At 36.4% G+C, this 14,063-nt stretch overlaps 1 protein-coding gene across 1 annotated transcript in view; it reads left to right on the top strand.

Annotated features, from left to right (window-relative positions):
- Positions 1-9,768, top strand: part of slc4a8 (solute carrier family 4 member 8) — a 37,996-nt gene extending 28,228 nt beyond the window's left edge. Inside the window, exons 20-25 of the mRNA XM_008410102.3 lie at positions 56-124; positions 1,739-1,912; positions 2,000-2,131; positions 2,215-2,312; positions 2,530-2,635; positions 2,795-9,768. Coding sequence (XP_008408324.1) covers positions 56-124; positions 1,739-1,912; positions 2,000-2,131; positions 2,215-2,312; positions 2,530-2,635; positions 2,795-2,800 — 585 coding nt within the window. The 3' untranslated portion in view covers positions 2,801-9,768. The remainder of the gene's footprint in view (positions 1-55; positions 125-1,738; positions 1,913-1,999; positions 2,132-2,214; positions 2,313-2,529; positions 2,636-2,794) is intronic.
- Positions 9,769-14,063: the final 4,295 nt, after the last annotated feature.

Here is a 14,063-nt window from a genome sequence, read left to right as displayed (position 1 = left end):
AATTATTTATTATATCAACAATTTATGTCTAACTCTAACGTTTTTCGTATTTCAGTTTATTCCTATGCCTGTATTGTACGGAGTTTTTCTTTACATGGGAGCATCTTCATTAAAAGGCATTCAGGTAAAACTATATTTCTTTATGAACCGCACATCTATGATAGCTTTTTTTTTTTTGCTCTTCAAAGTAGTAAAATTACAACATTAAATAATTGTAAAACATTTGTTTAATGACACTTACAAAAAGTAACTCGAAGATTTTCATCTCTACTTTCCTATAAAAATGTCATATCTAAAAGTGTGTCCAGCTGTTTTTCTGCCCAGTTCACCTAATTTGACTTTTCTACTGCGCCTTTTAAGTCAGGGAAGCTGAGAAAATTCAATAAAAAGACAATGACTCCAGATTATTTTGCTGCTTTCTCAAGAGCAACGGCAAGGGAAAAAATGTATGCACAATCATCATCTGCATCTCTGGTTCGGTGAATGCGCATATGCAACTGGGGGGTTCGGTACCTCAAAAAAGTTTATGAACCACTGATCTAAGGGCTTTTAATGATGCATTACAATAGTTTTTGTTAAAGGTTGAATGGGTTTGGTTTTAGTTTGGCAAACTATGACACTATGTGTCATAGTTTGCAAATTTTCAATAAAATTTCAGTAAAATTTCGGTTGGGAGTTGTCTTGAACATCCGATTCAAAGGCACTTAAATAATTAAATCTGGGTTAGATTAATCATATTTGGGTACAAATAGATTTACAAATAATACAATAATAATACAATAAACACATCCAAACTGGTTTTGAATAATATTGATGTTTTCATTATGAATGTCTGTGGTCTGTGCTTTAACAGTCTTTGCTTCTTCTCTTAATGTCAGATGATTATTTTCAGATTGAGGAAGGTTTTAATTCCCTTGGACTTCGTCCACTGACATTATGCAGTCTGTTTCTCACTCTGAGCTGTCACAGACACTGTGATAAACCTCATGCCAAGCCTGAGGCACTTGCACATTTCTTTTTAATTTATGCAAGTAGCACACTGCTTACGTTGGGATTTCAGCAGGACTCTGACAGCGACTAGTGGAGCGAAGGCTGGCTCTGTTTGTCTTGATTATTCCTGTAAATGTTCCTCTGCCCGTCTTTCTTTGGTCGTGTATTTTCCATCGTTAGAAACATCCCTTTATTCCAAAACCAAAGCTTTCTGGATTTTGTGCTGAATTTTTCATTACACATCAGCTCTTTCTTATTTTGTCATTTCAGTTTCAATATATTCACACAGGTCATCAATTCTATTGATAACAATTGATGGCTTGTTGAGGGTAATGTGCTGTGGTAATGTTATACCACTTTGCAAACAGTTTGGCATGTTGGTTATCATGTTTGGTTTTGATATATTTCAACTGCAACTCTGTAAATAAAAACCAACTTGGATTTCATCCCTCATTACACACCAGTGGACTTTGTTTTCTAATTAGTTGCACTAGATTTTAAATGGCATTGTGTATCCATGGCGTTTGGATGTCAGTTTTTGAACGTCTTTCGTGACTAAATTTTCAATTAACGATTTGTGTGTTTTCTTTGTTTTAAAAAGAAAATAACCAGCATGTAATCTCCAATCTCTCATATAGTCTGCAATTCACCAGTGTTAATCATTCTGTGGTGTTCTTCCTCTGCACTTACTGATTTTTTTATTTATTTCTAACCTCCCCCCCCTGTGTTCTGACTGTTTTCGTCTCAGTTCTTTGACCGCCTAAAGCTTTTTGGTATGCCAGCAAAGCACCAGCCAGACTTCATCTACCTGAGACACGTCCCTTTGAGAAAGGTGCATCTGTTCACTGTGACTCAGCTCACCTGTCTGGTGCTACTCTGGGTCATTAAGACCTCCCCTGCTGCGATCATCTTCCCCATGATGGTAATTATTGTCACTGACCAAAAAACACTTAATTTGTTCTTGAAATTTCTCTCTAGTCAGGATCTTGTTTTACTCCTGGTCCTGCAGGTCCTGGCTCTGGTTTTCATCCGGAAGCTGCTGGACTTGTGCTTTTCGAAACGAGAGCTGAGCTACCTCGATGACTTGATGCCTGAGTGGAAGAAGAAAAACCTGGATGATGCTTCCAAAAAATTGGAAGAGGTAATCTGAGTGGGGGGGGGAGATCTTCAAATGTCTTGTTAATTCCTCTTATTTATGGCCGCTCCTGTGTTTGCATCATGTAGGAATCGCAAGAAATGCTGAGCTTGAAAAGAGATGAATCAGCTACTGTTCAGATTAATATGGAGGGAAGCAGAATTGTTCAAAAAGCACACGATCCCAAGTGAGACACACACCACATCTACACAAACAAGATGAATATGGTCTTGATTAATAGGATTAATATAGAGATTTGTCACTTTCCCATCCATCTCCTTGCATGCCTGTGTTTTTTATTATCTGGTGTGTGGGACTCTGTCTTCATGTTCCCCCAGTGAATCCTGTATATTCCTCAAATGCCTCTCCTCAATTTTACCCTTTTTCCTCCTCCTGTCCCTCAGGTGTGATCCCTCTGAGATTAACATATCTGATGAAATGTCTAAAACCACTGTGTGGAAATCCCTCAACTCCAATCAAAAGGACATTCGTCCTTTGGCTGCTAAAAAGGCAAGGCCATCCCTCGTCCCGACCTGGAGGAAACAATCTTGCTGCACACTGTCATCTTCTGCTGTTTGATGATTTGCTGTTTGTTCTCTGTTTCATTGTAGTCAGCTGGCTGGTCCTGTGAGCTGCTTTGACTCTGTGTTTGTGTGCTTCGTCCTGCAGGATTGAAGGGATCACGTTCATTGATGAGTGAAGACATTCAGCTGTGTCACCTTGCTGTAGTTCTGGGCCACCGGAGGCCACAGGTTGACCAAACGAAAGCAGCCTCTTCAGAGCTTACAGAAGAAAAAAAAATCGCATCATCAGCCACAAACATACAGAGAAAGTCAGCTGAGCTGTACACACGTGTACTTCTGTCTGTTTCAGGTTTGTAGATACAATAGAGATTCAAGTCTTTTTCCCATACTCTAAATTTAACTGATATATGGTTGAAAGCATCACAATGTTGATATTTTCACACTTAAACTCGCAGCAAAACATAATATTCTATTATTGTATCCGTCCAGCACAGTTCAGCCCAGTAATGTAATTTTCCTGATACATCTGAGAGGATGATGGTGGAAAAACATAAAAAGACAAGACCAGGAAAGAAAAGATATACAAGGCAATGACAGAATGATAGTTTACATTCATACCGTTAAAGACACTACACAGTAGTGTATTATGTGCAATAATTTATTTCACCAATAAATATAAATCGACAATAAAAAACACAAAATGTGCTGAATTATAGATTTCCACCGCAGGATTTTACAAAATGCATTGTTTTATGAAGCATCCTTTGGAAAAAAAAAAGTGGTAATTTTGCCTTGGGTTGATGACATCACAAGAGGTACAAGACTGACATTAACTTTATGGCAGAAGAGCCAAATGAGCCATCATTTTTATGAGAAACGTTCAGTAAAATAGAAAAAATGAGGAAAGTGCAAACAGACTGGGGTCAGTTGCCTTGTGCCTTTTGTGATGTCACCAAAATCCAAAACGCAGGAGAGTTTTTTATGGTCAAAAAACTGACCATAAAACATTATTAGTTAAGAAATTATATCCAGAGATTGATTGACTGAGTGATTGACAGTTGATTGATCAATTTATCTTTCCGGTTTGTAGCTTCAAGAGACAATAAAGATAGGTAGGTAAGAGAGTGAAGAGACATGTGTCAGTATTACCTAAATTATCCCATATTCCATGACAAAGGGAAACTTTCAGTACGCCTTTTAAAGGGGCAGTACTATGTATTTTCCAGGCACTTTTTACAAAAAATCAAGCAACTATGACAACTTCAGTTGCTATAAAAATTATGTATATCAGATACGACTGAAAAGAAATTTTGGTAACACTTCATTTGACGGGGTATGCATAAACATGACATAACATCTGCCATAAAGATGAAGGAGTCTTTATAAATGTCTGTTGTCATGAAGTGTCATTCAGTGAATAATGACACTTTTAACCTGTTAAGTTGTTTTAAAAGTTGCATTGAAACTCCATTAAATATGTCAGCTTTGCATTAATGTGTCATTATTTACAAAATCATGCAAAGTTGACCCTTTTAATGGACTTAATGCAACTTCTAAAACAACTTAACAGGTTAAAAGTGTCATTATTTACTGAATGACACTTCATGACAACAGTCATAAACATTCATAAAGACTTCTTCATGTTTATGGCAGATGTTATGTCAGTCTTATGCACACCCCATCAACTAAAGTGTTACCGAAATCTGATTTTGTAAATTTAATTTAGGCCTCTGTCTAAAAACTCCTCTTTCTGCCACTCCCCCTTTAGGATGTCAATGCATCGCTTCTATATTAACCATTTAGCAATGTTTTTACCAGCGTTGCACTGAGAAATAGCTTCAGTTCAACAGGTGCTCAGTTCCACCAGCTGTTTGCTAATTGCTTTTGGCTAGTCTGAAGGAGCTGAGTGGGGGAGTTGTGGAGGAAAAGTGCTCTGTTATGTGAAAACGTGTGAGTTTGAAAGCTGCAGCTCAGAGGTGGAGCCAGGTCCACCCAGGCAAATGGTTGTAAATGTAAAGAGATTAAAGGATTTTTCAAGCATCCATGAAAGAATCAAAGCAACACTCCAAGTATGTTTTTCATGAGGGATAACATTAGAAGATGATGCAAAGCTAAAAAAAGTTGATTTTACATCATACTGCCCCTTTAAAAGTAGACTTTCAAAGGCAAACTTGGTACCTGATGGACAATTGATCAACCAGAAAGCGAGTTCCAAGAATGCTCAGTTCAAACCTTTAAAGCAGAAAACTTTGAATCATTTAGATTTTACTTAGTCATGTAGTCTAGCTAAATTGTGTTTTTCTTGGTTAAATGCTAAGTTTTGTCCAATTAGTGAAAAAGATTTTATATAAATATTAGAAAATATAAGTAAAAAGTAATATTGAAAGATCAGAGCCCTGTGGATCTCCCTAACAAACACTGGTGTGAGGAAGATTTGTTATCGACATCAACAGCATGGAGTCTCTTAAATAAACACAACTTAACCAAAAACACATTCAAGCCTCAGAAAAATAACTGGATGACCTCTGGTTGACCTTGAAATGGATCTGCTCGAAGTGTACAAAGCTTTCATTCACTATGTGACCGCACTGAGGACATTCTTCCCAAATATGTTAACTCAATCAACAAATCACAATAATGACTCAAAATCCAACTTCCTTTTGTAGAAATACTAAAACAAACTTTGCTCTTTGTTTTCAGTCAAAACAATTCAAAGCCAGATCATCCATTCTGCCATGATCTCTTTTCTTTTCTTCTTTATTGTTGTCATTTAATTGTAAAATGTTTTTTGATGTTGAAACTGAAAGGTGCCAAGGTTAAAAAGCCACCTCTGTGGTAGCAATTCACCTTCTTTTTTAAATCTAATTTTTTTCCCTCTTGTTGCCTTTTTAGTAGTGACTATGAAGGTTGGAGGATGCTCTGCACAATGTCTTGTCATGTATTTTATTTTACTTTCATTTGAACTCAGACAAGATTATGAATGCAACTGAAAGGCACATAGATGGAGTCAGGTACCCTGTTGTTTTTAAAGATGTGTGATTTAAAAAAAATGTGCTTTAGAATATTTTGAGCAATAATTTAGTCTTAGTTTTGACCTCAATTGGCCAAAACTCAGTTTTTGATCTATCAAGTACATTTTCCATGAGTGCTGTCTTGGTTTTCCCATTTTTGGTGTTCTCTTCTTTCTTCCTGTAAGAAGTTGGATACAAAAGAAAAGTTTTTTAGTTGAAAAAGGAAATGCCAGCTGCACAGAGATAAGAGGCATTACTGCTTCTGTTGCATTTGTTTCAGGATGTCCTGAAACATTTAAAACCTAGATAATACAATTTGACCTAAATGTCCATCTGTTGTTTTATTATTAGTTAATTTATATTCTGAATTTATTAGTTAACTTTATTTAAGCTATGTTCCCCCAATTTAGCCTATGTTATTGGCACCTTAAGATAAGCAGACAGATTATTGGTAGAAACAATAATCTCCAGTAATACTTATTTATGTGCACTTTCTGTAGATAAAGACGATATATTTATTCTCTTATGATATTCTAAGCAAATTATTTTACAAAAAAATACAGCTCTTTATTTTTAGATGTAAAATGATATGTTATTCTTTATATTTTATGTATATTCTGTAACAAGGAAGAGGAGAGAGGCTGAGGAAAGCACGTATTCATCTAATGGAGATCAAAGATAACAGCTGAGAAAAATGGAGGCTTTACTTTTCTCTACACTGCCTTGCAGAACATAAACTTACATTTTAGGTGACACAGCAACACAAAGTAATGCAGTAGTACAGTGGAACAAAGAGATAAATGGTTGCAATGTTGTTGTTGTTTTTTTTTGTTGTTGTTTTTTTTACAATTGCAAGCCTGAGAAGTGGGACTTGTGAATGTATCCAGCCCTCTTTACGAACTACCTCTAAAAAATCAGCATGTAACAGCCTTTACGAGTCAACTAACTAAATGCCATAGATATGGATGCCATCCATCCACCCACCTTTGTCCCTAGTGGAGTCGGGAGGGTTGCTGGTGCCTATCTCAAGGAAATGGACTTTCCCCGACCGGGAATTAAATCCGGGCCGTGGCGTTGAGAGCACCAAATCCTGACCACTAGACCATCAGGGATCTCAGATAAGGAAGCTGTTTGGCGTTTCTCCCAACGTAATAGAGAACACAGGCAATACATGGAATAATGTGTTTGTCTCAGATGAGACCTAAACAAATCTTTTTGGGACTTTATGCAAAACTATGTTTATGGTGGTAAACTGAAACTTCATACCACCTTGAAAACACCGCTCCCTGTGTAGTGAATGGTGGTGGCAGCATCATAATGTGGTTTTTTCTTTTTTCTGGAGCTGATGCCAGGAACTGGTCAGAGTAGATGGGAAGACGGATGTCCTACAAAGATCGACTATTTGTAGAACAAATATTTATAACACAAATTCTTGTAACACTTCCCAGATTTTTAGTTGTAAACATGTTGAAAGCCATTTATGTTGGTATATAACATAAAGGCCCAATAAAATATACTGCAGTTTGTGACTGTTGAGTGATAAAATGTGAAGCTATGAAAACTTTTGCAAGTCAATGTAGAGCGACTTAAAGCAATCCAGATTACCTAGACAAGAAACGCGAGGTTTGCACTTAAGAAAAAATTAAAATGGATAATACAAAGATAAAGGCGCACGTTATCAAAGAACTGCTGTGTTAATATTAAAACTATTTCATAAAATCTCTACAATGCAATGTATGTGTGCTGACAAAATACATGTAAATTAATATTATCCCATGTATTATTATACAACCACGCCTTGGATTCTTCCTTTTTTCTTTAAAGCAAAGTGCACAAGCAATTAATTAAAATACCTCTTCCAAAAAAGGCACTAACGAGCATTTTGTGCAGCGCTTTCATGTAACTCTGCTTTGAGTCTGTCAGACTTCTGAATGTGAAAGGTTATCGAGCAATGACCCAAAACGAACTTAATCAAAAGCATGAATGAAACATCGAAGTGTAAATATATGTACAAAACCACAGAGTTGTTACCCAAGCTTAAACCATGAGATGTGCAATAGTGTGAAATCGCAGTTCAACATTTTGAGTTTAAAGGATGTAAATGTGCTTCAATAGTAGAACTATGAGGAAAAATGCAATTTCAATGTGTCTTAAACTTGACTCATATTTCATTATTATGTGGATGTAAGGTGAATTAAACAGTAAACTGCCTTTAGAATATTATTGGTTAACTATGTATGCAGTCATGGTAGAAAGAAAGTACACCCTCCGTCAGTTCTAAGGCTTCAGGGTGTAAATGAGCTGGCCTTTAATGGGTTTGATAGTTCTTTGAATCCAAGTCTAAGTTTCCTGAAGCACACCTTAAAGATCCCTCCACATCACTCTCCATTAGAAAACACAGACATGGAAAAAACTGCAAAAATTGAAGTAAGTCCTAAAAACCCTGGCAGAGAAATCCTGAGACAAGCAGACTTGACCTCTGCTTAAGTTTGAGAAATAAAATTTACAAGATATGTTGAATAACCAGTTACATACATGCAAACAGAAATGTTCAGAGCTAGAAAGATATGTTACCAAGTCATAATTAATAACTAATTTGGGGGGTTGCCTCTGACTGGGGTAAGCATTTTATTCTTATTGCCTGAATTTATTTACAGTTATTAAAAAAATAAACATTTGCGTTTTTGAGAGATTGGTCATGAAAAAATACCCCATACAGGTATTTAGCATGACTACAGATAACTTCGCACACTAGATTATGCATAATGCATCACTAAACATGTTGCTTGTTTTGTGCTAAATGTGCATCATCAGGCATTAGTGGTATACATACTGCACATTGACTGTAAATTTTTGCCATCTTTAAATTTTTTAAAGATGGCAAAATTTTTCATTCAGCTAAAAGGAAAAAAGGAAGGAAATCACTGTTTATCAATTTACAATTTATTTGAAATTCTCTACATCTGAATAACTTTTTATTATGCTGCATCAAGATGAAATTGACACACATATTTTTAAATAAACAGTATTAAAGTTGTTCCTGAGGGTCTGAGCTTTCATAAAACAAAAGAAAACTGATTCAACAGTCTTTACTTTAAAAGAAAGAAGGGAAAAAAAATAGAAAACCAAAACAAGTGAATAATCATAAAAGAGCTACAACTAATTGGGCAAACTTATAAAACATTTTGTTTTGAGTTCGTCAAACAATATCACACCATAATCTCTACACAAAGACAGATGTTGATTTCTCACTTTTTTTGTCCTGCAACTATTAACATAATAAAATGATCTCTGTTTTAAGTGAAGTGTCTGGGCAGACTTGCTTTTAGAGCCAGCAGCGTAACCTCAACACAATCAGTTGTTCTTGGCCCTTGTTGCACCTGGTTGCCATGGAAACGCTGATTCATTAAATGAGAAGGAAGCAATGGCTATTTGTTTTTGATCAAATTTGGCCACAGCTGTAAATGAATAAAAACAAATAAACCACTGTGGAAGGTGAGCCGTATAAAATACTTTGTAAGACTTCATTATTTTGAGCTGGATCTAAAAACACATTAAACCGTTTAAAGGCGGTTTACTTTCTACTCACCATGACTGCACAGGACATGTGACCAAGGGAGACAACACATTTAGATAGACGTGAGCTTAAATCTATTTTGAGTACATCTGTGCCTGTAATGGATGTTTTCTGTTGTGTTTACATCCAAGCAAAAAGTACAGCTTCAGTCAGTAATGAAGTACCTGCTTTCAGAAAACATTTCTCCTTAGTCACATTTCAGATTATTGTAACCAAACCTTCATTCACAATCCTGTAGCCACTATAGTTTTTGAGCAGAAGAAGAAGAAAGAAAAGAAAAAATCCCTGCACAATGTAGGGCGGTGACCTTCTGGAGAATAGACGTGCTGAGTAGGAGGACAAGGTGACGACAGAGAAATGAGAAGTGAGAAGATGCAGTGAAAGAGGAGCACCTGTTCTGCTGTAACCTTGTGTGATTTGAGCCACAACGAGCGTGATGTCTTCTGTTGGAATAATAATGTTTTTCTATGTATCTGTAATTTAATTTGTAATTACAGCAAAATGGAAAATAAACTGAAACTGCAATATGAATATCTGAGTGTGAGTTTGAGTGTTTGTGGTGTTGCAGTAATAAATGACTGTCGTTATTGCTTCAACTACATTCCACCACAACCCAAAGGGAAACGAGAAGAAAACAAATTCATGAACACTAAAAAAAAAAGAATAAAATATAAACATTTAAAAGCAAAAGGGGCAAAACGCAAACAGTTATTTCACAGAAATTAATTAGTTAATAAAAGCAAGTAAAGTTATATAACTTTATATTTATATGTATAAAATGTAAATGTTTTATTTATACTGCATTGTGCTTTATAATGATTGCCTAATACAGTTCCTTTATTTATTTCCATTTATTTGGTGAATTTCTTAGTTTGTTTTGACATATTTAGTTTTGATCCTCTATTGATGATCGTTTTCTAATCGTAAGTTGAACTTAAAATATATAACCAGATATAAATGATTTTAAAATTTATGAGAGGTTCTGCACAACAACGTGTTGTTTGGCTCTTCGGCGTGTTAATGTAATAAAAGAGCTTCTCCACTAGGTGGCAGCACTGCCATGGTTTTCTTTTAATTAAACCTTTTCCCCATTTATTCAGTCAAGCTCCTCATACTGAAATAAAACACTCATCAGACCATCCTCACCTGGTGGAGCATTATTCTCCTTACCTTACTCCGACCTTCATGTCCGTCAGATTGTCCCGGTCTGCTTGTGCTGAACCACTTCACTCAGCAGTTTTTTTCTCCAGAGGTTAGAAAACAATCTGAACATCTGGAGGCAATGGCCAAAGAACAGCCTGTGGATAGGGGTTTGAGGTCAAACATACTCTGCCCTAATGCATGGAGCTGTGACATGTGTATGCCTCAAGGGCCATGTGATCCAAACGCCAGATTACACACCGTTATAATGCTCTCACTTAATGAAACATTTTATTTAGTAATATAAAGTCAAATAAGGGAAAGGCAAAACATAGTAAGGCTGTTTTAAGCTTTTCATAGATGAAACCAAATCACTAGACAAAATTTTACAAAACATTCACTGATGTTACTCTCATCAGTGAAAAAGTAAGGCTATTATACATCTTTATATATATTTTTTTTATAACTTCCCTCGAATTCAAAGCTTACATGGTCAGTATTAGAGATAATTGTTTTTTAAACTATATGACTCAAACCTTTTGGATTTCCTTCCACAAGCTTCTCACAATAGTTTGCTGGAGTTCCTGCCATTCTTCCTGACAGCACCGGTGGAACTGAGTCCATTTCGTAGCCGGCCTTACTGCGCACACCTTTACGAATGTTTCAACTTCTCCATAGGACTGAGGTCAGGACTTTGTGATGGCCACACTAAAACAATGACTTCTTTGTCCGTAAGTCACTGTATGACCACATTGGCTGTAAGATTAGGGTAGTACTCCATTTGGAAGACCAATATGTGCCAAACCTAATACTTCCTGGCTGATGCGTTTAGATGGTGCTTCAACATATGTTCCTTCCCCGGGATGGCATCTATGTTATTGAAGTGTACCAATTCCTCCTACAGCAAAACAGCCCTACAACATGACACTGCCACCCCCATACTTCACAAAATGGTGAAAGCATCCCTGTTCTTCATCCAAATGTGACAATGGTCATTATAACCAAACATTTACACTTTTGTTTCTTCAGACCACCGGGCATGTCTCCAAAAATGAAGGTCTTTGTCCATGTGTGGATTTGTAAACTGCAATCTGGCTTCCTTTGTTTCTTTTGAAGTAAAGGCTACTTCCTCACTGAGTATCCAGCCCATCTAATTTTGTTTTGTCTATCTGCACATTTTGGACCAAAAGACATTCATCTCTGGTACACAGAATCCATTTTGGTCTCCAGCTACCATTCCAGGCAAGAGGTGGGGTACACCCTGGCCTGTCTGTAGAGAAACCAATTAACCTGACAGTCATGTTTTTGGACTCAGGGAGGAAGCCGGAGTACCCAGAGAGAACCCACGCATGCACAGGGAGAACATGCAAACTCCACGCAGAAAGAACCCAGGCCAGGAATCGAACCTAGGACGCCACTGCTCTACCAACTGCACCACTGTGCAGCCCTCTTGTGACTCCAATTAACTCAAATGTGTTTGTGGAAAGGAAGCCAAAAAAATGATTGACCAAAGTCATACATTTTGAAAGACAGTTAGTTAACCCAGATACCGAAAAAATTGACCAAACTTTTCAAAACGAGGAAAGTTACAAAAAGCAACAAAAAAAAAAATCCGCCAAATTTCTTTACATTTAGCAAATAGAGAAAGTTTTGGTAATTCTACCTAAGGCAAAACAAGAAAAACTTGGACTAATTAAACTTCAGACAGTTAGAAAAAATATGTCTCTTTCTATAAATGCATACGTACAGGCACGTGCAGAAGGAGGAGTAAACTTTCTACTTGTCAGATGACGGAAAACGTTGAAGTATCGTTTCTGCTTCAGCTTGGAGTTGCGGTTTAAGCAGAGAGGTAATGAAATACAACAGACACTGACAGGCCTCTGTGTCTGCCTTTCTCTGAAGAACCACTGAGCAGGAGGAGACAGCCAGGGGAGGAAAAACTGTTCTTATCTATCAATTCAGTATTTTTATCATACAGACATTAGGCTGTTGTTGATGTGCTATTAGCTAGCTGCTAGCTAACGACTTTGCTAGCAAAGCCAGATAACTACAAAAGCTTCCCCCCTGTGTTTTTAATGATATCAGTCATTCTTCAGTATCGCTTATGCAATAAGGGCACATCGCCCGTCCAAAACCGATCAACACCATAATGGATATATGTCTTTTAATTTCCTTTGCTGCATAATGTACATTTCATTTATTCTAGCGTTAGGTAAACGTATCTTGAAGGAGAATAGCACTTAAATAAAAGTCCAACAAGGATATTCATTTAGAATTAAAAATAACTCACCCTGAATTACCATGATAAATATAATGAATGTAATAAAAGTGTCATTAATGAAGGGAAAAAACTCAACCCAGACTTTAAGTTTAGGGTCTGGTTTGCAGAGTGTGAAGTTAAATTTGTTTCCCAATTATTCAATGAAAAAAAAAAAACTCAGTTAAGTAAAATAAAATTGTAATCAAAACTTTTGGAATTGTAATGATTCCTTTAAAAGAAAAAGGTTTGTTTAAAAGACTTGTTTTTAATTGAATAACTCATTTTTACCAAACATAAACATTTATTTGCACACATCAGAAATCTTTTGTGATTTTAGGCCCTGCTCACGACATCATGTGAGAATCACAAGCAAAATGTTGAGTCACAAACTTAGAATAGCAAGAAAATATTTCTGACAAGCGCAAATAAGTTTGTTTTGCAAAAAAGAAAGTTAACTTCGAATTCATGAGTCAAAAATGTGTGATTTACATTTTTTTTAACGTTTTTTTAAGCAAAACTCAGCAGGCTTTTCTCATGGTGACATGCATTAACAATTCAATATTTGCTTTTGGGTTTTTTTTCTTCGTTTTTCTGCAGTTCCACGTTAAAGTTTGATGCAACTCTGCTTTCCTGAATGGACCATCTTCATCTCCACTGCAAGTGCAGCAAACAGGCAGCTCTTTTTTATAGATTACAGTCCACTAAAAAGTTGCATTGTGCCCTTGTTTATATTTTTAATAGTGTAATTCTGTAAAGACAAAATATGTCTGGTTGTCTTGCTCTGATTTACATAACTTGTTAAATTGCGGGTTTGAATATTGCAATACTTTCCTATAACAAAATAAACCTGCAGAAAGAAATTACTAATAAAATATCTTGCATATGCATAGTTGTATGCTATATGGAGATGTTAGTTAGCTTTGATTGTATATGTCACATTTTTGTAATTTATCATTGTTTGTTAAACTCTGAAAGCTGAGTGGCTTTGTTAATATTCTGTCCTAGAATGAGGTTAGATGGGCCCTTTTTTTGTTGTTGAGCACCTGCCCCTTTAGTGATCTCTGCACGGGCCTGCATATGCATTTCCATGACGTGGAAGGTTGTTACATCAACCTTCCAGGCCACTAATTTTACCCAGTATTCCCTTTATTTTCCTTTGCCTCACTGAACACTGAACTGCTTTTCTTTTTTTTTCAAGCAGAACAGAGGTGGCTCTGAATTCATCCCTCCTCCCCATCAATCTGTGTCATAAATCTATCTAGCCAAGAGAAAGGGAACTGCTGAATACAGATTTGTCAGCAATTAATCTAACCTCTATTACAAGGGTTGAATATTGTTTCCTCAGTGCCAGAGGACAATGAGGTACTCAGATGCAGAACATCAGGATGTGAAATGATGCCAGGCAAGAATAAAAGGGAAGAATTTG

The sequence above is a fragment of the Poecilia reticulata genome, chromosome 5 (assembly GCF_904066995.2).
Source record: "Poecilia reticulata chromosome 5, P_reticulata-male-v2, whole genome shotgun sequence".
In the NCBI taxonomy this organism is placed as follows: domain Eukaryota; kingdom Metazoa; phylum Chordata; class Actinopteri; order Cyprinodontiformes; family Poeciliidae; genus Poecilia; species Poecilia reticulata.
This window is presented reverse-complemented; position numbering and strand designations above follow the sequence as displayed.